The sequence below is a fragment of the Canis lupus genome, chromosome 10 (assembly GCF_048164855.1).
Source record: "Canis lupus baileyi chromosome 10, mCanLup2.hap1, whole genome shotgun sequence".
Taxonomy (NCBI): Eukaryota; Metazoa; Chordata; class Mammalia; order Carnivora; family Canidae; genus Canis; species Canis lupus.
The window spans coordinates 55843418-55871417 of NC_132847.1; the positions used below are offsets into that span (position 1 = coordinate 55843418).

A 28000-nucleotide genomic window follows, 5' to 3' on the forward strand; every position below is an offset into this window, starting at 1 on the left:
ATGTCTAGGTGCTCTGTTGCATTCTCGTGAATTATAATAGAAGTTCTCAGCCTTATGTGTTTAGGAGAAGGAAGTACCCAGAGATAGAAGGAAATAGAAGGAAAGAAACCATGTATAAGGAATGAAGTAGTGGAGGCCAGATGAGATGCATAGACTCCCAGGCCAGCTCCCAGTTTCTATCAGGCTTTGGCTTCAGCACTGTTAATACAGCATTTTCCCACTGGTTTGCTGATAAATGTTGTAACACTCTCACTATGGCTAATTTCAGGCTACCAGTGTGATATCATTGAACGTGAAGATGGGAAGAGATGCTCAGTAGCACAACATTGTATGGCATTTCCTCCATTTGGATCAAATGGGCATGAGTAATCTCAAGAGATTAGATGATAGTAAGATAAAGTAAAATAATTAGGAAGTGATGAATTTTGGATGCTTTTGGTTTTAACACAGTTTATAAACAAAGGATGATACCCTAGAGTCTAATCAGACAATGCAGAGTGGGGCAGTTGTGAAGGTCTGGTAGTGAGAGGGACTGCTTCCATTGGGGCAGGTGGCAGTGGGAGGGAAGATGCTCTATAGGGGGGCAATATTTGAAATAGATCTGGAAAGACTTGTGGAGCTAACCAGGCAAAGAAGAGAGGAGAGATCATTTGAAGCAGAGGGGACAACATGGACACATGACACAAGAACAAGGTCCTGATCTGTGAGAAGCTCCCTATAGTGGCTGGAGCATGTGAAGCCTACAAGGAGTAACCAGGCTGCTGAGGAGGGGTCAGGGCCACACTGACAGACCTTAACTTCTGTAGAAGAACTTAGGCTCTTCCCTGTGTAGAGGAAGCCATTAGGGGGTTTAAGTAGAGTATGATACGGCCAGAGAGAAGTTTTTAGAAATATCACGATGGAGGCTATGGTAGAAGAGAAATTGGAGGCCTGGCTCAGTGTCCCCAGTTTTCCTGCCATGAATCTTTCCAGAGTATCAGGAGCTAAATGAGTTTTGACTGTTCTAAAAACCCCATAGTATCAGTGGGTCCCCAAAGCCAGGTTTAAAGATGGTGCCAGCCTATTGGCCTCAGACACCCACATAAGGTTGCTAAGAATACAGATTCTTAGCCCCCATCCCCTAGATATTTGACTTAGTACATCAGGGTTAGGGCTGAGGATCTGTTTTATTTTTTAAATATGATTCCCCATCTGATTTTGATGCCCAGACAGGACAGAGCTGGGATCTGAGAAGGGTGTTAGCAAACCCGGGTGATGCTGCACGTAGCAAAGTTAAATCCAGCCACATAATCTCCATGTTTCCATGAAGATATAGCTTTCCTCAGAAGTAATCCTGTCTCCATTATGCAATTCGGTTGATGTGGGAAAGTAGCCCTGATGTGCAGGGAGAATGTGGACTCTGGAATCCCAAGAGTCCTGTGTCAGCCAGTACAGTGTGATCTGGGCTGGCCACCCTGGAGATGGGAGGGCAGAGAGAGTAAAGGGTGGGAGGACATGAGCCTCTGTTGGTCCCAGAATGCTGTCTTATAACCCCTGGTGTCCCTTGCATTACAGGCTATGAATCCAGGGCATGCAGTGACTCAGAGGAGTCCTCTGAAGTGGACTGCGTGCTGGAGCCTCTCTCTGACGGACACGTGCTGAAGCTGGGCCCCTGCAGACCGCTCGTAAAAGAGGAGCAGCCTCCTGGGGACAGCCCCATGCCTGAGATGGCCAGGAGGGGCCCGAGCACCTCCGGGGCCAGCAGCATGACAGACAGTGCTGAGTCCGAGGCTTCTGACTCTGCCAACACTGAGAGCCGAGGCTGTAGGACCAGTGGCTCCAGTGAGTCTATGGATGCCCTGGAAGAGGATGACTTGGACACTTGCTCTTCTAGCAGGTCTGGCTTCTTCCACTCTAACTCACCAGGCTTCCCAGAGACTCTTGGTTCCAGCAGCCAAGAGGAGAGAAGCAGGATTGAAACCAATGGCTTCCTGTGTCTCCTGGACTTGGCTCAGAGAGCCAATCATCCATGCCAGAAGACTGAGTTTTCTGAGAGCCCCACTCCTGAGACTTTCAGCTGGGGACCAGAACCAAGTGCAGTCAGGCTGGACCCTAGGCTATATGAGGGCAGCCGAACCGACTACTATAGCCTGTGCTCCAGTGTCTCCCTGGCCAGCCACCTGAGCAACAGCTCAGAGAGCACAGCTTCCCGGCAGGGCAGGGGCCTGCCAGCCTGGGGTCAGAAGGGCTGGACTGAGGCCCAACCCAGCTCTGCTCTGGAAGCCCTGGCCCCGCATCTGCCACTGGCCTTTGAGGACGGTAGCTCAGATGAGGAATACTATGATGCTGCTGACAAGCTCACACCCCCAGACACCCTCTCAGGTGAGCCCTCCCCAGCAGGTCTGTAGCCTCAGCTGACAGCTCCTGAACACCCAGCAGGGGCAGGGACCAAGCTCGAAGCAAAAACACATGGGTAAAGCAGGGTCCTTATTTGAGAAGGCCCATCTGGGCTCAGTGGACCAAATATTAAGTGTCACAACTTTAAGTCAGGGCTACAAGGGAGGTTAAGAGAACTATAGGTGAGTGGAGATGAGAGGCACTAATTCAAGAGTGGGAATCAGGAAAGGCTTCCCAGAAGAGGTTACAAATGGGCTGGGCCTTGTGAGCTGGACAGAATTTAATAGAAAAGGGTTTGAGATCAGTGCTCAGCAGAGGCAAGTGGCTGCATCATTATCAACCCTGATTCTACATTAAATGAGACTTTAATGCAAGGAGAACCCAATAGGCCATTGGTGGCCCCTTAAGAGAATCAGAAGAAAAGGCAGGGGATCTGTTGGTCCTGTTTCTTTCTGGCTCCTCATCCTTTCCTCCACAAGGAGTGTGAGATGTCTTTCCATGTAGAGTGACTTCCTGAGTTGACTTGAGATCCTTGCAGGACACCTAGATATGCACGTGCACGTGCACACACACACACACTCACACACACTGCATGCTAAAGAAAAACAATTGGAAATAAACACACAGACATTGATGGTGACCCAGCAGAAGCTGGGGAAGCTGCCGCCCTTTTATTTCTGTCTCAGCCCTTCCCTGTTGTTCCCTGCCCTCCAACAGTTTCCTGTAGCTGGTGGAGAGAGGCCAGCTGCTCCTGAGCAGCCCCTATAAGGCCACTCAAGACCCTCTATGACATGACCTCTTTCTCTCTCTCTCTCTCTCTCTGCCCTCCTAAGCCCTCTTTCTGTGTACCTACCACACAGACCTCCTTGCTGTTCTTGAAAAGTGCCAAGCTCTTTCCCATTTCTGGCCTTTGCACATGCTGCTCTTTCCTCAGAAAACACTCCTCACCATGATCTTTGGCTGCTAATTTCCCATCCATCTATCAGGCCCCACCTGGAAATTCACTTCCCCCCTGAAAAACTAACCAGACCACCAAGACTAGGGCTATGTTTCATAGCTCACCCTGAGGGCTTCCCACCTAGCACTTAGCACTGCCTATAATTGTCTATTTATTTGTGTGATTTGTGTGTTGATGTTTCTCTTCCTGACTTAAAAATTAAGAGTTCCTTGGAGTGTAGGAACTGTGTGTTTCATGCTCAGCCCTGTGTCACCAGCACATAGCGCCTGGCAATTTTGCTAAATGAAGGAATGACTTCTCCGCCATCTACTGAGTTCATTAATTGACCATTCCCCTAGAAAAGGAGAAACTTAGGAGCAGATTTGCACTGTTCTCCAAAGAACCTAGGACTTGATAAGGTTTTAAATGAGGTGCAGCCAGATTGGAAACAACTGATCTGAGTATAAGAACCCTCAGATTCTCAAGGGCTGGGATATGAACCTGATTCCTCTGGGTGATTACCTGGACTTCTTTACAAAGTGCTTCTTCACTCAGAAACATCCATCCTGGTATGCACAAAATCCCTCACATCCACAACTGAGTAGTGACACTTTTTTTAAAAAGATTTTATTTATGGGGAGGGATCCCTGGGTGGCTCAGTGGTTTAGTGCCTGCCTTCAGCCCAGGGCGTGATCCTGGGGTCCGGGGATCGAGTCCCATGTCAGGCTCCCTGCAAGGAGCCTGCTTCTCCCTCTGCCTTTGTCTCTGCCTCTCTCTCTCTCTCTCTCTCTCTCTCTGTGTGTGTGTGTGTGTCTCTAATGAATAAATAAATTAAAAATCTAAAAAAAAAGATTTTATTTATGTATTTGAGAGAGAGAGCACATAAGCAGGAGGAGGAACAGAGGGAGAGGGACAAGCAGACTCTGAGCTGAGCATGGAGCTTGATCCCATGACCTCAAGATCATGGCCCAAGCTGAAACCAAGAGTCAAACACCTAACTGACTGAGCCACCCAGGTGCCTGGAGACATGACATGTTAAAAAGATGTCAGAGAGCTTATAGAATTGCCAGCAAAGGTGAAGGGCTGGTTTAGACACAGGCAATAACCAGGCCTGGAGACTAGGTGACAGGATTCCCCACCATGTTATCAGGGTAATGTGGCTGCAAAAGATGTGCTCTACTTTTATTATTATTTTATTTGTTTAAAGATTTATTTACTCTACAGAGAGAGAGCCTGATGCGGAGCTTAATCTCACCACCCCAAGATTGCAACCTGAACCAGAAACCAAGAGTCAGATGCTTTTTTTTTAATTTTTATTTTTTTATGATAGTCACACACACAGAGAGAGAGAGAGAGAGGCAGAGACATAGGCAGAGGGAGAAGCAGGCTCCATGCACCGGGAGCCCGATGTGGGATTCGATCCCGGGTCTCCAGGATCGCGCCCTGGGCCAAAGGCAGGCGCCAAACCACTGCGCCACCCAGGGATCCCCAAGAGTCAGAGGCTTAACCAATTATGCCACCCAGGCACCCCTTATTATTTTAAATCTATGTGTTCAAGTGTGAAGTTCTAGGAAATTTGTGGCGGACTTTCTAGATAATAAATTTGGCTACCTGGCTTATTGTGAATAGGGTATAGTCATGAAGAGTTCCAACAGACTGTAACCATTGGTGAGATTTCATTCCCTGAAAAAACATTGGGATGCTGTGACCAAAAGACAATAAAATTATTGTGGACAATCAAGAATCAAAAACTATCTCCTACAATCATCATCCCTATCTTTTAGATGAGCAAATTGAGGAGGTCAAGATTTAGCATACCTAGGGTTACCCAGCCCAGCCAGGATTTGAACCCAGGCAACTCTGAGCCCTGGGTCCAAGCTCTGTAAATCTTTGTTTTTCTGCTTTTCATATACTTTTCCTTTCTTGATTCTCAGGGCCCAGAGCTGTTTCTGCTGCAGAACCCAGTGCCACAAACTCACAGAATAAGGTTAGCACTTGCACCCTTGAGGACGGCCTGAATCCTGGGCCAGATGGAAGAGAACCAAGCAGAAGGGGAGGTGTGAAGAAGTATGCTAAGACACTGAGAAAAAGAAGGTCTTTCCTACAGACTGACTACACCTGTCAAGTTTCATTTCCTCTGGTGCCATCAGCCTCGCTGGAGAGTGTGGACGACGTGTGCTACTACAACAGGGAGCCCTATCTAGCCCTCGGTGCACCCTCCCCAACTGTATCCTCTCTGCAGGACATGCACAGTGAGCCCGGCCTCCTGGAGACGAAGGCCCTGGGACTGCTGGGTCCCTTGAGGAAGCCCAAGAGCAAAAACCCAGCCTCCCGGGTCATGGAGATGGAGCCTGAGACCATGGAAACCAAGTCAGTCATTGACTCTCGAGTGTCTTCTATTTCTGCCATTCGCCTCCGTATTGACCCCAACCATAAAGAGAGTTCTGGGGATGCCCCCCTGACTGCCACTGTTGCCAGTTCCCCAGCGAGTACCCCTCACTGTTCCAACCCAGGTTCATCTGGCCCAGATAATTCTCGGGCAGAGCCTTCCCAAACCTTGTCTCCATTTCAACACTCAGATGGCAGTGCCCCCAAAGAACTCACCCTAGAGCTTGGGGACAGCACTTCCTCCCTCTCCAGTACTGACCCCAACCCAGATAGAGGCTGCCAGGCCATCAGCCCAGGGCCGCATAATGCCTCTCAAGCAGACACACTAGAGCTGGGAGGAGTCCAGTTTGAAACAAGATCAGGATCTTTGTTTACAAATCCTATGCAAGAAACTGCCCCCAAATGCACAGAGCCTTTGTTGTCTCCTCCACTCAGGCCTAGAAGTGGTGAATATGGAATATATTCAGAAGAGAAGATGGCTTCTTTCCCTTCAGAGGAGGAGCAACAAGGACAGCTATCTCTGGTACATGATGGAGAAGTTACAAACAAAAATGGCACTGATTTATTTCATGATGAATCTTGGAAAGATTCAGGTGACTCCAGGGGTGACCTGTCGAATGCTGTGCTACAGACTGGTGTCATCGCTCCAGCTGGTGCAATAATAGCCTCCCTCTCCTTGAAGTCTCCTGTAACAGGAACTGAGCAGATCCTGCCACATTCCCCCACAGACCCCAAAGGACAGAGCAGAGAAACCCCAAGCCAAACCTGCCAGGCCCAAGAGCAAAAACTCTTGGAAGAGCTGGATTTAGACCCTGATTTCTTGTTTGGGGACCAGACCATTCCATCAGCTTTCCCTCTGGAGGAGGTCAAGGCAGAGCCACTTAACCATATGATAGGGAAAGATACAGCCTCTAGGGACACTACGCAGCAGATCTGTTTTAATCCAGGTCCTTCTCTGCCAAAGCCACTAGCGTGTCCCCAAAAGGAGCCCCACTTAGAAGGCTCAAATCATTGTTCACTGTCAGAAAGCAAAGGCAAAAGCCCTAGCATCTGCCTTCCTGCTGAGAAATCTTTCCTGTGCTTTGCCCCAGAAAGCCATCCTAAAGTTTCTGCCGGTCTCAGGATGGCCACATCTTTGGGGTTTGTGGGTGCGAATGAAACAGTGGCCCCTAGGATTGGGATGGAGCAGTGCAGCTGCCAGTTCTCCTATGCCACGTGCTTCCGTGGCCTGCAGCCAGAGACAGAGGAAGAAGACAGGGACTTGGAAGCACACCCCACAGCCCCCCTCACCTCACCACCCTCTGCAGGAAGCCGGCTGGCCCTACCCTGGAGGCCTGCCCGGACCCACAGCTGCAGTGCCGAGCCCCTGCCGAGGAAGAGCCACATCTGGCCAGAGTACTGCTCCAGGGCTCTGAGACAGCTGAAAGCTGCCCCTGCCAGCACCCCAGAGGGCTTCATCCAACTCAGAGAGAGCTTACTGGAATTACAAGATATTTTAGAAGCTTCCTGGGGGAATGGGAACAAACATCCCCCGGAGAAGTGCACCTGGCACTTTTCAGAAAGCCGGAGCCGCCTCTGCATGGGTTCCCAGAAACTCCTGTCGAGCTGTCAACATGTGATCAGAATGGACCAGTCCCCTGAAGAGATGCAGGGGGCCGTGCGGGACACCTTCCAGCACCTGGTCCAGCTGGCCGGCCTGTGCTTCCAGTTCACAGACTGCAGCCGCTGCTCCAGTCGGCACAGGGAAGCAGCAGGGAACCTGAGGGATGTGGTGTACGCCTACCATCAGTTTGTAGAGGCTGCTAAGCTGACCTGTGAGAGAGGCTACCACGATCTGAGTGTGAAACTCTTGGCCCGTCGGTGCACAGCCCTCACTGCTGCCGTGTTTTGTTTGACGCAGAAGTTCCGGGCATCCGCTGCCCTGTGAGCAGGCTGCTTGCCCAGGCCCCTACCCTGCCCTGGACACTTTCCTGAAAAGCCCCTCCATTCCTCTGCCCACCCCTCCAAAATGTTTACTAGAATATTAAAATAAACTGCTGCTTCATCCTGGCCTGAATCATACAGAGTGATGATAATAAGTTGGAGTCCAAAGCATTCACTCATGGTCATTCAACAAACAGTCACTGGATACACTGCATAAGACAAGTCCTTGCCCCTGGTCAGGATGCTCACAGACCCCCCGGGGAGTACAGATCAATAGATTGCCATCAGTAAACTATGCCCTACCAGGAGCTTATACTGGGGGTGTGGAAGGAAGCAAGAGGAATTCACAAACCATCCCAAGATGACAGGAATGAGGGAGGAAGGTGGCGGTCACTGAAAAAATGGTCTTGACTTCTCATATGACACTGATTTGGCAATAACTCACACAGATAGGAGTGAATACATGTGACATTTGATAGATTCTACTTTCATAAGGTTTGGCTTGTTGGCCAGGTATTCTTGGCCGCCTTCCCAGGACACGTATAGGCTGCCACTAGGTGGCAGTAAGTTCCTTAGTTGCACGGTGACCCACTTCCAGGAGTGTGTGCTCCATGCTTCTTCTGAAATTGACGCCACATCTGAATACTGCACCCTTTTTTTTGTTGTTGTTGTAAATATCTAAAACGGCAAACATTAAAGCCCAGAATTAGATTTGCCTTTTTAAGAGTAATATTAGAGCAAAAGAAATATATTTAGTACCTTTCTCACTAATCTCAGTTGAGCCAGTTAATCTCAGTTAATTTTAGTGGGATGTTGGACAAGCTACTTAACCCCTCTATGCTTTGGTTTTCTCTTTAAATATTAATAGTTCCTGCTTTGTATGGTAGAAATATGGTAAATAATCTAGCAAATAGTAAAAGTTAATAATAACTCCCAAACTTTACGGATGCTTCAACCAGTATGATACCATTTCTTACATTTTGTTTTCAGACCCCGGGAAAACTGATTTCAAGATACCCTTGGGATGTCTTTTTACCCTGGCTTCTCTGTCGAGGCCAATTCTGGCCGAGATGCTCACATTGGGCTACTAAGGTTCATTTAAGGGGTCCCTTTGTCCTTCTGGTACTCCTGATCAGTTGTGGTCTGCACTGGCCCCCTAATTCCTCTCCTTCACCCAGAAAAAGCAGGGAGCAGAATGAGTACCTAAGTACCTAAGATCTTGGGAATCAGAGGAAAGCAATATTTTAGGAGAAGAGAAGATGCTCTTCTCACCCCTTGTTACCAGTTACTTGTTAACTAACCAGTTAACCAGTACTCGTGCCAGGAAAAGATGAATTTTCTTAGAGGCCTATTTCTTTTCACACAATATTTTGAATAACATTTAAATAAGGCCCTTGAACATAGATTTGAAGTGACTTTGTGGCCATGAAAAATAGGAACAATAGTACACTGAAATAATAAAAATTGTATGATGTTAATTAAACAGGACTTGAACACTTTTACCAGCAGAAAGCTCTGAAAAGCTATGCAACTTATTTACATGGACATGATTTATAGGTTCACAAGTTAAAGAGCTCAGGACTTCAACTCAACCAAGGCTTGAATCCTGATAGTGTTATTATAGGCACTGCTCTGGGCCTCAGTTTCTCCAATGGACAAAAGGAACTATTACTAGTCTCATTTAATGAGGGCCTACAGTGTGCCAGATGCCTTATTTAGATACATTGAATACATTTTCTTATCAATGGGACAATATCCTGAACTAGAGATCGTTATGTAATACACATTCAGTGTTATTGTGAGAAATAATCATGAAGGCAGGAAGACTGTGAAGCCTCTGGCATAGGTACTCAAATGTTTATTTCTGTCTTTCTTCACTTGCTCTCCCCTCAAATCCATTAACTTTCTTGGGTTGCTACTGTATGGAGTTGGTAGTTTACTCTGCAGTTCCCCTGAGGAGTACTAAGTTCCAGAAGTTCTGGGAAATCCCTCATTGTTGAGAGGCTAAAATGAAGGGTGGGGTGGGGGTGGTCCTGTTTAGCACTTTGAGATACATAGGCCCCTAGATGAAATACGTAGAATGTGATGCAGTGCAAGAGTCGTGTTTAATGACTAAGAAACTAGCAGACATTTGCACTTCTCTATCCTTTTCCCACTCACCATCACATTGGCTGATCTATTTCTTTATAAAAACATTTGTTACACCCATCACAGGTGATGCCTGATGCAGGATTACAGATGTAAATAATTGGATGAGAATCCTGTCTTCAAGAGCTCCTAGTCTAAGAGATAGGATGACATGTAAAGGTAGAGACCTATAATATAAGGCACTGTCGGCTCAGGACAATGAAAGAGGACATATAAGATGCTGTGAGAGCTCAAAGAAGAGAAGTCATTTTGGAGTTGTGGACAGAGTAGTGATTGTGGAAGTCTTCCTGTAGGAGGCAGCATTAATGAGAACTACTATGTCAAGAAGTATTTATGGAGTAGCTACTGAGTATCCTGTCCTGGACTTGGCAGATAGGAGGGTAAGTTTGGGATGTGTTAAGAAAGGAGAAAAATCACTCATTTGGTGATTCTATCATCAAACCATGCAGTGACATTGGGAACCAAACCATCAACATGATAGATGTTCCCTCAGGAACTTAAAATTAGTAGGAAAGACACAGGAAAAAAAAAAGATTACTGACAGGTGATATACAGAAACAAAGAGTGCCAAGATGTTGATAGGATGAGCCAATCTTACCTGGGTGATCAGTGAAGACCTCTCTGAAGATGGAAGGTTTAAGCTGAAGCCTAAAGGACAAGAAGGAGCCAGCCATAGAAAAAGTGAGAGGAAAGGGAACAGTACGTGCAAATCTTTGGTATACTTGAAGCATTTCAAGAAGCCAGGTGTGACTGGACCACAGCAAGCCAGAGGAAGAGTGATAGATGAGATTGGTGGAGCAGTCAGGAACCAGTCCAGGAAGGCTTTGGGAAAGTTAGACTTTATATCCAAGTACAGTGGGAAGCCACTAGGATTTGGAACAGAGGAGACACAATCATCTGGAAAACAGATGTCCACTGCGTGGTGGGATTTGGGGGGTGGCGGTGAAGGGTGGAAGGGGCAAGAAGAGATACAAGAGCAGTGGCAGGGAGTGCAAAGTGCAGGGACCAGTAGGTGTGATGGGAGCCACTGAAGACCATCTGAGCCACTTCCCAAGCCCAGCTGAGTGAAATCCAGGACCAGCTTCTGAGCAGAGAAGAGGTGTTATAGCTGGGTTTTAGGAAAACCCTTCTGGGAGATAAAGAATGTTTACTTTTAGCATTTAAAAATTGCTGTAGGGGCAGCCCAGGTGGCTCAGCGGTTTAGCGCTACCTTCAGCCCAGGGCCTGATCCTTGAGATCCGGAATCAAGTTCCGCGTCAGGCTCCCTGCATGGAGCCTGCTTCTCCCTCTGCCTGTCTCTGCCCTCCCCACCCCCCGCCCCTCTCTCTCTCTGTGTGTCTCTCATAAATAAATAAATAAAATCTTAAAAAAATAAAAAAAAAATAAAATTGCTGTAGTAGCCAATAAAGGATGAACTGAAGGCTTAGGGACAGGGTGGAGGTGTTGGAGGAGCTGTGGGAAGAAAGTCCAGAGAGGGAAACAGTGTGGGGTCAAGGAGGAATCCAACAGGGCTGTAGTATCTTTGGCAGGAGATATTTCCAGCTCATTCATGCTAGGGTCTCTCTGAAAGGGTGAGACCCCTGGGAATAAGGGGAAGAGTGAAGAGTGGCTGATAATTTTTATCAGACCAAGGCTTGGACAAGTCTCTTCATGTCTCTGAGCCTCACTTTCCCCATGGATCTCTGAGGTGAATTGAGTAAGGGAGAATGGCCAGAGGCTAGACTCATTAGTTAAGGCCCCAAACCGGGATATTTCTGTTCTCTGCCTGAACAGCCAGGTGGTGGTAAGGGCCGCTGTGTACTCAGGGAAGGCTGTGTCAGCTGGTGGGTTCTGTGGCTTGTAGAGGAGCCCAGGGGAGGGCAAGGCCCCCAGGCTTGAAATGAAAGGTGACTCAAGACTGGTTTCAAAAAAAAAAAGGGGGGGGGGGGAAGTGGTTTCAGGGAACATCTGGTTGAGCATCTGCCTTTGGCTCAGGGTGTGAAAGGAGGGTCCTGGGATTGAGTCCAGCATCCGGCTCTCCAGAGGGAGCCTGCTTCTCTCTCTGCCTGTGTCTCTGCCTCTATGTGTCTCTCGTGAATCAAATAAAATCTTAAAAAAAAAAAAAAAAAAAGACTGGTTGCAGCCCACTTTCCCAATTGCCCAGTTCTTGACAGCCCTCAAAACCCCTGGTTACTGCCGCTACCCTGTGAGGTCTGCGAGCGGCTGGGATTGTAATCTCCATCTCACAGCCGGGAAACAGGCTCAGACAGGCGAGGCAATCAATATCTGCGTAAACCATAGGCAACACCCTAGTGTCAGCGCGGGTGGACTGGTGGACTGGAGCTAGATGCCAGGGTGAGAACTACAACTACCAGAATGCCATTCGGAGAGGGGGCAGGAACCGGAAGTGAGGCCGGAGGCGGGGCTTGACGTGCGCCGCGGAGGCTGCGTGAGGTGAGGGGTTCAGGTACGCCAGGGGCTCGTTGCGGGGCGGGCCTGGGGCTGGAGGGGTCTGGTTTGGGACTGCCACCTCGTGCGTGGGCGGCACAGTCACCGGGAAGGTCCTCTCGACAGTCTTGTGGCCTCGTGTCCTCCACCTTCTTGGTGCTTTCCCTTGCCGCCTCCCCTCACACTAGCAGCCTGTAGGAGAGGCGGGGCCCACAGGTGGGGTACTCTCGGGTCGGGGGTCTGGGTGCTCTAGTGCTGAAGGTGCCAGAGGACTGGAGCCAGCTTCCGTGAACTAAATTTTAGAAAATGAGAAAAGCGTGCAAACAGAGGCTGGCCCATCACTTAGCGTCCAGGGATATGCTCATCAGGTGGGACTTGGGTGAGGAAAGATCTGTGGCCAACTCAGAGATGGGGAGTGGGGTGGGGAATTGATCAAGTCAGCAAGTATTTATTGAGCGTCTGTTATGTACCAAGCCTTTTTGTAGGCATACAGGGTAGTGGACAAGGCAAACAGAACATCTGCTTACATGATAGACATGGAGAAATTCAGATAAAAAGTAAGTAAAACATGTCAGATAATGAAAATCAGAATAAAATGAGGCAGGTAGTCATATAGTTATCTAGGGGAAGAGCACTGGAGGTAGAAATGAGAGCAAGTGCACAGCCCTGAGGTGAGACTATCCTTGGTATGTTAGGAGCAGCAATTAGACCAGAAAGTGCAGAGGACACTTGATTGGGGGCGGGGGGGGGGGTGGGGAGGCAGACCTTAATGATCAGTATAGGCCATTGTAAGGATTTCAGTTATGTATATAAGTGAAATGGAAAACACTGCATAATTGTGAGCAGAAGGGTAACATAATTATCAAACATTTAAGATGATGCTTTTCATTCTGCAAGGCTCAGTACTGGTCACTGAGTGTGTGCACCTGAATTCTTTATCGTCTCTTCCCTGGAAGAGCTTATAATGTAGTGGGGAAACAGACCATCCATGATGCAAGGCTGAGTCAGATAATTGGAGCCCTGTGAAGGCAGAATGGACATCATTCTCAAATCCTCAGCATGCACTGTTATGTTGGGTGCTTATTAACTGTTACAGGATTAGTAACTAATTGAGAAACTCCAATACTCAGTACTGGACTGTAACAGAGGCTCAGAAAACATCTTTTTTCTTTTTTGTAAGATTTATTTATTTGTTTTAGAGAAAGAAAGAGCGAGAGCATGGGAGAGGGGCAGAGGAAGAGAATCTCCAGTAGACTCCAAGTGGAATGCCACGCCTGACACGGGGCCCAATCCCATGACCCTAAGACCATGACCTGAGCTGAAATCAAGAGTCGGATGCTCAACCGACTGATTCCCCCAGGCGACGCCAGAAAACACCTTTTTTTTTTTTTTTAAAGATTGTATTTATTTATTCATGAGGGACAGAGACATAGGCAGGGGGGGAAGCAGGCTCCTCACAGGGAGGCCTATGCAGGACTCAATCCGGGACCCCAGGATCACGCCCTGAGCCAAAGACAGACGTTCAACCACTGAGCTGCCCAGGTGACCCCAGAAAACACTTTTTAATGAAAAAATGAAATGCTAAAACTGGCCATAGATAACATCTCACACAGATGATATCTGTGATGTCCAATTTCACATTTGTTTTCTGAGGATCAATAGGTAGCAAGCTTCTAGTTAATATTTACTGAGCTTCCATTTTGTGCCAGACCTTGTGCTGGCCTCTAAAGATACAAAGATGAAGAAGATGTGGTCCCTGCCCAATCTGCTATATTGCAGACTCTTCCGGTAGTGATTGGAATTGCCTTCATTGGATTTTCTTTTCTTTTTTTTTTTTTTTTAAAGATTTTATTTATTTATTCATGATAGTCACAGAGAGAGAGAGAGAGAGAGAGGCAGAGACACAGGCAGAGGGAGAAGCAGGCTCCATGCAGGGAGCCCGACGTGGGATTCGATCCTGGGTCTCCAGGATCGCGCCCTGGGCCAAAGGCAGGCGCCAAACCGCTGCGCCACCCAGGGATCCCTGGATTTTCAATATTGCTGTATCCCAGTTTCCTGAGAAACATCCTTAGGGACTATAGGAAGTTGAAGAGGTCTGAGATACAAGGAGGGGAATAGGAAGGAGGAAATGGGGATGGTAATGGTAAAATGCAGTTTCGTTTAACAACATTTATTCAAACACTGCTGTTTGCAAGGTTCTGTACTGTGAGTTGTTAGTGTTTATGTAAATATAAGTACACAGTCCCTCCTGCAAAGGAATTCAGTTTGGTGGGAGAGAAAACATGAGCATAGACTTTCCAGTTTTCTAAACAACAGTGGAAAACTCTACAGCCCCTCCAGCTACTCCAACACGGCTCTCTTTTCTCCTTCCAAGCCAGACTTTTTGAATGAGCTATCTACATCCATTGCCTACCAGCCATTCCCCAAAAGGCTCTGGCAAAGAGGAGGAGCTCAATGAATATTTATTGACTGAATGAATGGATAAACAGATAAAGATACAAGATGCTGTGGAGTTCAGAGAAGGGAAAGCACTTGGCTGTTAACAAACTGGCATTCATTTAACAAATTGATGTGTTTTCTCACCTTGATAACAATGAGGTTGTTAGGTATTGGACCAGTTTATCCTAAAGTTTTCATTTGTCCTTTTTTTGAATGCCTAAATGTAGAATGCAGATGATGACTCTGATGATTTGTCCAAATAAGATTTGTCCAGTCATCTAAAGGAATGGTCATAACAGGTCTGGCTGTCTTTTCTTAAAAAAGGTATTTATAATCAACATCGCTGTTCATATGTGAACACTGCAGCACTTTGGAAATGTCTAAGAATACTTGGTATTTTCCACATTTCTCTAGAAATAATATGCAGTACTAAATGTTATGTATGCCATAAATTCATAGTGATGCAGTCAATGGTATAACTAAATACATTAAAATTTGTACTGAGTATTAAAGGATTTCTAAGCAAAAGTAAACGTTAGCTTATACAAGAAAATGAACGCAAATTTCTAATCTTTAGTTTTGAAAATCTAGAATGTAATTTACTTGGCCATCTTCAGGAATATATCTGGTGGTCATATGTTGTTCACATGATATGTGATGAAAACCCAAAACTTCTCAGAAGCTTACCTTTTTAGAAAAACTAATAGAATAACACCAATTGGGGTTTGAACAGCCTGTATTTCATGTATAGTTGTTCCATGTCAGGTAAATGAATGTGTAGTTCTTGCACCAGTCCTGGCATGTAGTGTTATCCCATCTCATAGAATCGGTGACAAAGAGTTAAGTGTTTTAGCTATTACCCCACTACTCACATGTAGGAAGCTGAGAAGCATGGCTAAATCCTAAGACTGCTGTTTCCACTACAATAACTTGTGATGTCTAAATGAAAAACAAAACTAATATTTGGCCTGATTTTGAGCATTTGATGGAGTACAAGAAAAAATGAGCTCTACACTAGAAATGATTGCTAGGAACAGGAACTGCAGTCAAAACATTAGAGAACAGGGGCATCTAGATGACTGTCGGTGAAGTGTCCAAGTCTGGTTTTGGTTCAGGTCATGATCTCAGGGTGGTGAGATCAAGCTCTGATCCTTCAGTCAGGCTCTGAGCTCAGTGGAAAATCTCTACCTCTCACTCTGCCCCTCCCCCTGCATGTAAGCTGCATGTGTACATGTGCTCCTGAGCTCTCTCTCAAATAAAATAAATACAAAAAAACATTAGAAAACAAAATAGACACTATTCGGCTCTGTAAGGGGTAATATTTATACAGTTAATGTACATGCAATTTATTGGTTTACAAAACTTAGAAACAACCAAGGGGATAGACAAAGCTCAAAAGGATTAAAAATGATGACACAACACAATGTAGAACCTGTCTTGAACATGTAAAATTAAAGTTTCCGCTTACCAAAATTGGAACATTGAAGGAGGAAGAGAGAGGAAGGGAAACATAAGGGTGTTTTTGTTCAGAGCCTAACCCTGAGATTGTTGAATGAGAAGTTTAAAGATATTCTTATTAAACATAGTAAAAATATCTTCTGGTAATTATCATGACAGAGGTATGGTATTAGACTTACCTTCCTATAATTGAAAAAAAGCTGTGAAATTAGACAGGTTATATGAAGAGACTGCTTTCAGGCATTGGACAATAGGCAGGACAAGACTGTTATCCTTGAGAGAAATGAATTTGAGATGGATTATAGGCCTAAATGTAAAAGCTAAAATTATAAAGCTTCTAGAAAGCAACATAGGATATCTTTGTGCTTTTAGGGTAGGCAACGATTTCTTAAAGGACACAGAAAGCATTAACTATAAAAGAAAAAGAATGATCAATTAGACTTGATTAAAATTTTTAATTTCTGGTCAACAAAGAGCAATGTTAGGAAAATGAATAGGCAGGCCACAGATGGGGAGAAAATATTCTCAAATACACATATCTGAAAAAGGACTAGTGTCTAGAAATATGATTAACTTCCACAGCTCATTAATAAAAAGATAATTTTAAAATGAGCAAAAGACTTGGTCAGAAATCTTACAAAGATATATTATGAATGACCAATAAATTGCCTGAAAAAGTGCTCAATATCATTAACAGTCAAAAAAATGCAAATTAAAACACAACTCGGTTCCACTACATAAGAATAGCTAAGGGATCCCTGGGTGGCGCAGCGGTTTGGCGCCTGCCTTTGGCCCAGGGCGCGATCCTGGAGACCCGGGATCAAATCCCACATCAGGCTCCCGGTGCATGGAGCCTGCTTCTCCCTCTGCCTATGTCTCTGCCTCTCTCTCTGTGTGTGTGTGACTATCATAAATAAATAAAAAATTAAAAAAAAAAAAGAATAGCTAAGATTAAGAAATCTATCAACAAAAAAAAACAATAAAAAAAAAAGAAATCTATCAACAGCAAATGTTGGTGATGATGCAGAGCATCTGGGAGTCTCCTTCATTGCTGACAGCACTGTAAAATGGTACAGTTACTTTGAGAAACTTTTGGCAGTCTTTTGTGAGTTAAATAGGCAACTGTCCTATGCCCCTCAACTCTGCTGTTAAGTACTTAGCCAACAGATATGAAAACATACATCTACAAAAACACTTGTAAGAGAATGTTCATAGCAGCTTTATTCATAAGAGTCCCAAACTGGAAAAATCTCAAATATCCATCAACAGGAGAATAAACCAATTGTGATTCGGTCATAGAATGGAATTCCACTAATCAATTAAAAGGAATAAACTTAATACATGAAGCAACATGTATGAATCTCAAAAACATGTTGAGGGGGAAACTGTCAATATCACTGGTTGAATCCATTTATATGATGTTTTATAATAGGCACAGTTAATCTATAGTTATAGAAAAAAAAACAATGGTTGCTTTTGTGTGGTTGTGGGAATGGGATGGAGATTGACTTGGAAAGTGCAGAAGGAAAGGAACTTTCTAGAGTGATAGAAATGTTCCATATCTTGAGGGTGTGAGTAACACAGGCCTTATGCTTTTATCAAAAATTCATTGAACTGGTATATTTCTCCCTCACACACATTCCTGAGCTGTACCCTTAAAATCTTTGCATTTTACTGTATCTAAATTATACCTCAAAAAAATTTTTAAAGGTTGGTGTAACAGAAAAATTAAGAGGTGATTTGAATTTTTTATTTTTAAAGATTGTATTTATTTATTCATGAGACACAGAGAGAGAGAGAGGCAGAGACACAGGCAGAGAGAGAAGCAGGCTCCATGCAGGGAGCCCGACGCGGGACCCGATCCAGGGTCTCCAGGATCATGTCCTGGGCTGAAGGCAGCGCTAAACCGCTGAGCCACCCAGGCTGCCCAGGTGATTTGAATTTAAGTGTTTCATAGGGAGTTGATATAATTCAAAGGTGATGATTTAAGAAGAAATGGAGAGCATAGGATTTCATGTTAAGGAGTCTGTTATCAAATGAACTAAAAACACTTGGTTAACAAGTTGCCCCTAGAGGTGAGAGGGGTTGGAGTGAGGATCATTACCTTTCATTATAAATAGGGCTTCTTAAAAAAATTATATGCATGAATCATATTACATAGATTTACGTTTGCAGAGATAATACTTTTCCAAAGATGATGGTAGCACACTGGACTCAGAGGAGCAGCCAGAAGCAATGGACATATCATTCCTTGTGACACTTAGCTATAGATGGGAGCCATTTTTTTTTATGTACAACATTCCCAGGGATTTTGAACAGCACTTTGAAATTATGGCATTGGTTAAGTGTGCCATAGCAGTGGTTCTCCATATTTTCCTACCTCAGCACTTCTGATGGATATTAATATTCTCAATGATGACCGTGGCTTTCAGCTGCAGTGATACTTAACTGAGTTGGGAGAGGGAATAGATAGTTTGGAAAAACAAATTGTGAAACATCACCAGCAACCCAGAAGGATTCTTGGTTGGTTTCAGGAAACTCATTACCATTTTTTGGCTAGCTCTTATTCTCCTAGGATATTTCTAGTACTGGACTTTGCATATAGTAGATACTCAGTAAATGTTTGCTAAAGGAATAGTTTTGAATATAAACTGAAACATAATGGAGGAGGTGGCTTTTGCTATTTCTGTCCCGCCCTCAACTACTACATGGATTTTGAAGAGCACAATAAATGACTGGATTACCTGTGCCACTGCAGCAGTGAATAATCGTTGATTGCTTGGAGGTGTCAGTTTTGTTTGTCTTCTAAGAAGTGGATTCAGTCCTTAGTACTAAAACATTTCTGTGCTGACTCATTTCTCTGGAAGACACAGATGCTTTTGTTTGAAACATCTGTGTTAATATTTTCCACACTTTTACTCCTTCAGCAACACAGTAACACTCTTTGATACCTCTGTAAGTGAAATAATGTAACATCTCACATAATTATGCCTTTTTCCCACCTGGGTGAGAAGGACAGAAGACTAAGCACATGGACTGGAAATTGGAAGGGAGTGCTCAGAAAACAGACTCACACTTGCTGCAGGAACAAGAAGTCATCCTAGAGGACACAGGTGAAGATAGCATCTCTGAAAGCTTCCAGCTTCTACAGATCGATGTGGAATGTGAGCATCGGGAGGTTGAGACGCTGCCCACAGGCAGTGCAACGTGGTGCTCAGTAAGTGCAGCGAGTTGCCTGGCCATTGGCTTTGGGATGATCCTATGTCCCAGAGTCCCCTTGTATAAGGGTAGGTACTAGTAACAGACTAGGAGTGAGTTTGGCATATTCCAAAATTGGATGAATTTCCTGCTAACTGGTTTAAGGTTTCAGTTCCACTTGCTTCATAAGAAGAGTAAATAAAGCTCAAGGGGAATTTTTGATACACCTTGGAAGGATCAGGAAATCTAAAGTCTGCTTTAGGCCCTGTCCCTAATACATTTACTTTGGACACATCACATCTCTTTTTCTGGGGTTCTGCTTTCTCTGAACATAATCCAATCTTTTTCTAATATCTTTTTTTCTCTCCTAACTTTAAATCTGATTTAAAAAAAATAATTAAGTAACTTTTGAATATTCATTTTCCATGTCAATGCTTACAAAGTTCTCAATTTTGTTTTCTGGATAACATAAGAAAAATGTCCAAAGAAAACAGAGACACTGGGAAAAGATAGTTGCAGCAAAGAAGAGCAAAAGAAAGCAAGAAAAAGAAAGAAGAAAGGCCAATCGTGTAGAAAATTCAGGTAACAATACATCAATACATCAAATTGCTGGTGTAATCATATTTATGTCTTAGCAAACTGGTATCTGCATGTTCCTGGGAGAGTGGGAATATTGTTTTTAAGTAAAAAACATCTTGGAGGTAGAACCTTTCTATTTTGTTGGGAAATAAAGTATCAAAGCAGAATTTAGGTTGCCTTTCACAAATCTAGTGCACCTATGTGTTTATGAGCTCAGAAGCAGAAGGAATGACAAAATCAGCAGCTAATGTTTACCCAGTGCCTTGTGCTGGGCTCATTGCTGAGATTTTTACATGCATTACCCTAAGGGTAATGCTTTTATTATCTCCATTTTGTAGGTAAACTGACTGAGGCTCAAAAATTAAATAACATGCCCAAGATCATCTAGTAATAAATGAATGGATTGAACTCTGATTTACACCTGGCAATGTGCTCCAGAGCCCACACTCCTCCCCACTCTGCTGTACCCAAATGAACAAATACATTGCCTGAGTTTCAGGTTTCTCTTTGTATGCAAAAAGTACTCAGTTGGCTGGGAATATTTCTTTCTTACTGAATGTATTTCTTTATTTTCCCACTTTTATTCCTTTCTGATAATTTCACTCTAGGCATCTGCCCCCAGCACAGCAAACGTTTTCTGAGATCCTTAACGAAGGAGAGACTTTTGGAAGCCAAACACTCAGGACCAAGACTCTGTATTGATCTGAGTATGACCAACCACATGTCTAAGAAGGTAGGACATCCATTAAACTCTGAATTCCTGCTCACCTGAGGGAGGTCAATGACCAGTTCCAGCTTCTATAATTCCATAGTAAACCAGCAAAAGTGTTTAGTTTTTTATGCATTAAGCCACTCAGTTCCAAGATGGCTGTTGTTTTGAATCAGAAAGAGAATAGATAACTTCTAGTTTAGTTTGCAAAGTTTTATCTTATCTTCTTTTCTGAGCTGTACACTGTTGCCTCTGTGTTCATGGTGTCCCTAGTCTAGATGGGGCCTTTTGTGTTCAGTTCACCAGAGATGAAATCTGGCTTTCTACTGGGAAGAGAAATACTTGCCTGGTTGCATGTTGTGAGGACATGCCCTGGTGGAAGGTCTTCCTACAATGTATGTGTTTTAATGGTTTTCCATTCACCCTATTGTGAAGGAGAGATTCCACCCTAGACTGAAAAAAAAAACACACTTGACATTGGACAGATAAGAGTGATAGCAGTTTATTAGTCACCTGTACTCAGCCCAGGGAAAGGATGACACTGCATGCCATGTAGGGCCATAGAGGGTTACACTCAGGAACAGATGGAACAACCAGGGGCTGTGGGAGGCAGGCTTTGTAGTGTCATGAGCCTGGGGTACCCCCTTGGTTCCTACAGGAAGATGTGATTGATTTGCTGGGAAAAGTTCCTAGGCTAGCAGGGAATTGAAACTCACTCCTCACAGATAAGCAGGAACTATGCCTGGTCCCTTTGATAGAAACAACTCTTTAGCTAGGGCACCTTATTGAAGGGAGCAGAATTGGGAGAACTTTCAGTTGAGTTTTTCAGGGCCCACCTGGTTTCACCAGATGTCTAATCAACACACAGTGGTGGGCCTTCATTTTAGGCCTTCCACCACAAAACATATTTTTCTGTTTGTCAACATCTCTTGTTGTATGTGCTGGTGTTTGCATGTTTTTCAGAGAAATTAGAAAGACTGAAGATCTGGGGTTCTTACATGGAACCTCTAAGTATAGCCCTCTGAAAAGGTCAACCAAGAATTTTCTACTGTTTATAGTAATTGAGGTATCAGATTAAATAAAACCCAAAGTGTTTTTTCTTGGGCAGCCTGGGTGGCTCAGCAATTTGGCACCGCCTTCAGTCTAGGGCGTGATCCTAGAGACCCAGGATGAGTCCTGCGTCGGGCTCCCTGCATGGAGCCTGCTTCTCCCTCTGCCTGTGTCTCTGCCATTCTCTCTCTCTCTCTCTCTGTGTGTCTCTCATGAGTAAATAAATAAAATCTTTTTTTTTTTTTAAGTGTTTTTTCTTTTGAACCAAATCATGCCAGATTGTTTAACTACCTTTCTTAAGGGTGTTGTCTCTGAATCAGGAGGGAAAGTTAAAACTTCCAACCCTAGTAAATCTTCCAGAGTTACGGAGAAGCTGCCAAGTTTATCTGATGGAGTATTAGAAAATGTATAGTATTCTGACCTTGTTAAAGTAAATAGTAAATAGTATATGGTAAAATTTTAGATAGGAGCTAGAAGAACAATTCCATATATCATATATTAGATATATAACAACAGGTCCAGAAGGAGGGAGAATGCTCAGTCTTTGCATTAACCGACTATTTTTGGGCTAGTGTCATTACCTTAACTTTGATCTCTAAGGCAAGTTCGGTGGGGTGTAACATGCAGGCCCACATATACATACTAGCTCCTAGAGTAAAAGGAGCCCTTCTGTGATCCCTGGGTGGCGCAGCGGTTTGGCGCCTGCCTTTGGCCCAGGGCGTGATCCTGGAGGCCCAGGGTGCGATCCTGGAGACCCAGGATTGAATCCCACATCGGGCTCCCAGTGCATGGAGCCTGCTTCTCCCTCTGCCTATGTCTCTGCCTCTCTCTCTCTCTCTCTGTGACTATCATAAGTTAAAAAAAAAAAAAAAAGTTAAAAAAAAAATCCACCCTAATCGCACCTCTGTCTGCAACAAAAAAAAAAAGGAGCCCTTCTAGTTTATGAGATTTCCCAGAGTAGCATTCAGTGAACTTACTGAGTAACCATTTCTTGATAATGAATTTAGAAAGAGTGGGCATGTTTCCAAGCTAAGTCATCGGCATTTCTTTGAAGGAATTAAGTAGACTGGCTGGACAGATCCGAAGGTTGTATGGTTCAAATAAAAAAGCTGACAGGCCATTTTGGATCTACCTCACTGGATTCACAACAGACAGTTCCCTCTATGAAGAGTGTTTGAGGATGAATGATGGATTTTCTAGTTACCTGGTAAGCCTCATTTTATGTCTTATTTGAAGTGTCATTTGAAAAGTAGGTTGTGTGCTAATAGTACATTTTTAAAACTTTTTTATATTTTGATATAAAAACGTGTGAAATATTTGTTTTCACTATTGCAATCTAAAAAATGTTAGAACCTCTTATCAGTTCTTATATTTCTAAACTTTCAGCCTTCCACTGCATTGGTGATTGAATATTACCAGTCTCTAGGACTGTATTTTGTATCTTGCATATTGTATGGTAGCCTGTATGCTCCAGGAATGATTGGGGAAAATGCCATGACTCCTTTCTTGGTTATAGTAGTACAGAATTAGGGAACAGGAGTTGTGGGGGAAGAGAAAATCCCTGTGGAAGTAATGTGGATTCAAGAGGAGTTTTAGGGAATACTCAGTTACTTTTTACATCTTTCCCTAGGGTCTAATGAATGTAGTGATTGTAATGCACTCAGTAGTCCAGATCACTTCCTAAGATGTGCCACTGAATATGTCCTATGTGTTTGTGTTATATAGCTGGGACTGGACTGTGTGAACTTTCCCAGGGAGGTTCACAGAGGCAGTGAGCGTGCAAAGTATCCTGTATGGTCCTACACTGTTAGTTGTGGTCACTGTTACCGTCTTAACAGTCTGTTCTATAATACAACCATTTCCAGCTTTTCTTCTCTACAAGTGTTTTATGATTCTTTTATGTGAGCCCATCAGGCCCACTCTTAGGGCTGCGACAGGCCCACACTTAGGGCTGCAGAGTTCCCTTGCTTCCCCGTCTTCATGCCTTTCCTCCGTGACTCTCCCCACGTTCAGTGCTTCTTCCTTTTGTATGTATCAATCTCACCTCTTCTCAGAAACCAAGTTCCAGCCTTCCCTTCAGTAGAAGGTCATCCCTGGTATTGTCACTCCCTCATCTATCATCCTGGGACAGCCTTCCTGTACATCTGTTAGGGCCTCTTGTTGCTTTGTCTCATTTTGTAGGATTGAGTGTCCTTTCTGCTTCCCCTCCCCAGCTGAGCACCTTCTGACAACAGATTGTCAGACATGTATCTCCTTGATACACATAGGGGCCATACCCAGCAGAATAGATAGATGCCTGGTAACTAGTTGCTGCAGTGTGGGCTGCATCTTAACCTAGTTCACACTACATTGGATTATTTACATTTTTCAGCTAGACATAACAGAGGAAGACTGCTTTAGTTTATTTCCTCTGGAAACCCTTGTGTACCTGACTCCTGACTCAGAACACGGTATGTACTTGACTGCATGGATTCATGTAGCACTTTGTTCTTAGCCCTTGTTTGACTATTCTCTGTGTCAGAACTTGTTAAAGCCATCCAAGGCGTTATCAAAAAAAAAAAAAAAAAAAAAAAAAAGGAAAGAAAAAGGAATGAATATTAATTGCACATGTCTTATGGATGGATACATCACTATGCTTTCCATGTTTCCTACAATGTATGCACAGCTGTATAGATTTGGGTCTTCAGCCTTGGCTGGACCTTGTGAGCTACCTGGTAATCTTTCCCAGTTTCCCCAGTCAGCTCCCTTCCTTGGCCCTTCTTGGGTCAATGTTAAACACATATTTTTTTTCCAGAAAATTGACTAATTCACATAATTTTCAAATTTATTGGTATCAAGTTGATCTTAGTTTTCTTTTCTAATTATTTCACATTCCTCTGTTATTTTAATTTTGTCTCTTTTCTGGGTCCTCATGTTGATTTGAATCAACTACCTTTTTTTCTTGATCAGATATGCCAAAGCTTTGTCTTTTCAGAGAATTAACAAATCTGTTACCTTTTGGTTTTCTATTTCATTAAATTTCTACTTTTAATCATTAATAATTCTTTGCTTTTACTTTCTTTGGATTTAGAAATTATAAAACCGATTTGATCTCAATGGCCTTCATTTTTTCATTAGCTCTTGAAGATATTGATCTAAACAAAGTTTACATCCTTGGTGGACTTGTGGACGAAAGCATTCAGAAGGTAAATGTACATTTCAGACCTAACAACTGTATTTTGAAAAGTGGGGCTTACTTTCAGAGGCAGCTGCCCTATCATAACCTTATGCAAAAGGCCTGAAAACTCAAGACTAGGAAGAAAGAACCTATCCTGCCTAGGTTGACCCTTCTACTTGTGAAGCTCCCTGTCCTCATCAGCATTAGCAATCCTGACCTGACAGCCCAGTTGGGAACTGGAATGGGAATGTTTGGTAATTAGATAAATAGCCATTGTTGAGCTCCTTTCTTCTCTCCTCTTTTTAGTTCGGCAAGGGTAATTCTGATAGGATATTGACCAATGAAATATTGACTCAGCATTCTTACCAGCTATTTGTTCTTTGTGGGAGAGGAGATTGCTCCTTCTTAGGCCATCTTTTCTGCTGACATAAGACTTATTTTATAATCTCAACATCAGTAGGACAGTCCAGATTTCTTTTGAATTGGAATTTTATTGGAATGGCCTTCTTGTGGAAGAGCCATTTTACTTGCTTGGTGTGTGGCCCTGAGGGGATGGAATTAGGACAAATGAGTGAAAAGCTCAGAGAAAACTGAAAATTTGGCTATCAAGAATTTCCTTTTAATTTGTACTGTCAAAATTAGAGGTTTCCCCAGGATGCATGGAACTCCCTTTGACAAGGATTGTCCATTTGAGGACAGAGCCCACTTAGGAGGGAGGCCATAGAGGATACACCAAGATTGGAAGGAATGTTTAGAGTGGAATGGTTAACTATTGAGGCCCCTTCCCAACCCAAGGATGTTAATTATCCCAGTAATCTAAACCTTTCTCTTTAATCCTCAAATTTTAAGTAGGTAGATGATCTTTCCAGAGCTTCTTACAAGATAGCAAATAGAATTTAAACTTCAGTTCATGACTCAGGGACATCTTTAAAGGGATATTAGTTACTGTACTCCGATCCTAAATGGCCTCAGATGGGGGGGGGTTGTTGGGTTCTTATGACTCTTTTCTGCAGTTTTCAGAGCCTTTTTAATTGGGCTGTGTGCTCTCATGCCTTAATGCTGTCTTGTTGTCCATGGTGTATCTGACTTGAATCCTCTCTCTTTTCTCTAATTTGCTGTTGCCCAATGGCAATGGGCTAAAAACTCCAGATATCCAGAACTGCATCTTACTGAGTTAGGGTCAGGAGTGTTCTGATTGATTAGACTTCTTGAACTTTTGGATACAGATTGTGGCTGCAGATAGGCCTCTCTTTATTTCCTTTTTGATTGTAAGTAGCAACTAGTGGATAGATGACTCCCAAGGAAGTGAGATGTTTGCTGCACAAGCCATTTCTCACATGGAATAATATTCTGCATTATCTGCAGTTCCTTCCACTCTGCCATAGGCTACTGATATTTTTTTAAAGATTTTATTTATTCATTCATGAGAGACAGAGAGAGAGAGAGAGAGAGAGAGAGAAAGGCTGAAACACAGGCTGAGGGAGAAGCAGGCTCCATGCTGGGAGCCTGATGTGCGACTCGATCCCAGGTCTCCAGGATCACTCTCTGGGCTGAAGGCGGCGCTTAACCACTAAGCCACCCGGGCTGCCCAGGCTGCTGATTTTTAATACACTTTTCATGTAATTAACGATTAGAGATGGAAATTGGAGTGGTGGTAAATGGGGTTTTTCAGCTTGTTATACATATTACAATGACAATCTTTGTCATTTTTAAAAGGAAAATATTTAACTGTGATTTACAGAAGGTGACATTTCAAAAAGCCCAAGAACATTCTGTCAAGACAGCCCGCTTGCCAATCCAGGAATACATGGTCAGATGCCAGAATGGGAAAAACTATCATTCAGAGATATTGGCCATCAATCAAGGTACTGCTGAATGGCCTACACTTGACATGTGTTATTTCTGGTGCTACTTCTTTGCGTTGTGTTGAAGTATAAATGGCCCTTGAAGCAACCCTGACTGACTGATGTGCTCAGATTTTATTGCATACACTTGATGACGGGTATTGTGGCCTCTCAGAGGCATTTTTCATTTTCTTCCTAGATCCCAACTATGTTAATGGTAGTTGAAATTTTTCCCTTGGCCTAAAATGCCCTGTATTCAACCCATCATTCGACAGTGAATTCCCATTTGTCCTTTAGAATTCAGCCTAGGAGCGTCTCGGCCCCTGCTTGCCCCCTCTCAGCCACATCAGGGGTCCCCCTTGGTGTTCCCATTGTACTATTTTCCTCTCAGTGTTGCAGCACTGTCGGTAAAGGTTCGTATCTGTGTAGGCTGAGGTCCCTGTGGGCAGTTGGGTCCATGTGTGCTGCAGCGTAGTTTTGTTGAATGAAATATTCCAGAACACCCTTTTCCTCATTAGTCCTTTACTAATTCTTTTTCCTCAGTGTGGTCACTGTTTTCTTTTTACCCTTCTAACAGTATTTGATATCCTGTCCACATACTTTGAGACTCAAAACTGGCCTGAAGCACTGAAGAAAGGAGTTTCTTCCAGGAAAGGCTACGTTCTTCAGAACTCAGTGGAATGATGGACAGCCTAAGGAGCTGCAGGAGGCAAAGCTGCTGGAGGTGCTTTGACAGAGAAGCAGAGCAGAGGCTGGCGATGGCACACACTTGCCTTTACCTTGACATCCTGGTTCTTACCTAGAATATAAATTACTAATAACAGGGACCATATTTTATGCTCTTTTCTATCTCCCATAGTGCCTGGCTCATGGGAAGAGCCCAGATATATATTGACTAAGTAAAAAGTTTACATAACAAGGAATTAGCCCTAAACTATATGGCTTTGGATGTATTAATTCATTTTCTATATACCTATTTGTGAAATATCTACTCTTTAGAGATAGCTTAAATAATTGTTACATCAAGTTTTTCACTCAACTGTCATCATAAAGTTGTAGCACTTTCTCTAGCCTCCTCTGATGCTGCTCATTTTCCTCAACTCAGTAATATGCTTGACATGTTTCACAGGATTGACCTGTCCTAACCTAGCCCTGCTTTAAGTCCCTGTAGCACTTCATTCCCACCTTTGGCTCCTACCGTGTCTCCCCTGCTCTGAGTGTGGGAGTGGAGGCTTTCTTCCTAAAGTAGCCTCCTAATAGGACACTTTGTGAGAGTATCTTTGTATCCCTTCTGAGCTTTGTACAAACTAGATTCTTCTTATATATTTGTAACTAACGGGTCAAACTGAAAAGCAAAACCACAGTAT

The 28000-nt window shown here is 43.8% G+C and overlaps 2 protein-coding genes and 1 long non-coding RNA gene across 18 annotated transcripts in view; 2 read left to right on the forward strand and 1 right to left on the reverse strand.

Moving 5' to 3' along the window:
- Positions 1–7757, forward strand: part of FRMPD1 (FERM and PDZ domain containing 1) — a 150991-nt gene extending 143234 nt beyond the window's left edge. For all 10 annotated transcript variants that reach the window (XM_072841972.1, XM_072841974.1, XM_072841973.1 and 7 more), the window contains 2 exons: positions 1555–2361; positions 5248–7757. In XM_072841972.1, coding sequence (XP_072698073.1) covers positions 1555–2361; positions 5248–7628 — 3188 coding nt within the window. In that variant the 3' untranslated portion in view covers positions 7629–7757. The remainder of the gene's footprint in view (positions 1–1554; positions 2362–5247) is intronic.
- On the reverse strand, positions 5642–12200 carry LOC140641702 (uncharacterized). The gene is made up of 2 exons (XR_012038293.1): positions 11955–12200; positions 5642–8302 (listed from the first exon to the last, which is right to left on the reverse strand). It is a non-coding gene; the product is annotated as an uncharacterized lncRNA (long non-coding RNA).
- On the forward strand, positions 12071–27703 carry TRMT10B (tRNA methyltransferase 10B). Of its 7 annotated transcripts, XM_072842000.1 has the most exons (10): positions 12518–12567; positions 12674–12756; positions 19111–19313; positions 19768–19876; positions 20482–20606; positions 22687–22839; positions 24004–24082; positions 24750–24817; positions 26531–26654; positions 27211–27703. In XM_072842000.1, exons 1-10 carry the CDS (start codon positions 12557–12559, stop codon positions 27315–27317), a joined length of 1062 nt encoding a protein of 353 aa, XP_072698101.1. In that variant the 5' UTR covers positions 12518–12556; the 3' UTR covers positions 27318–27703. The 7 variants fall into 7 exon arrangements, with proteins under 7 accessions (XP_072698104.1, XP_072698105.1, XP_072698106.1 ...); XM_072842003.1 differs by lacking the exons at positions 12518–12567; positions 12674–12756 and adding an exon at positions 12071–12218; XM_072842004.1 differs by lacking the exons at positions 12518–12567; positions 12674–12756 and adding an exon at positions 12168–12205.
- The last annotated feature ends 297 nt before the right edge of the window (positions 27704–28000 follow it).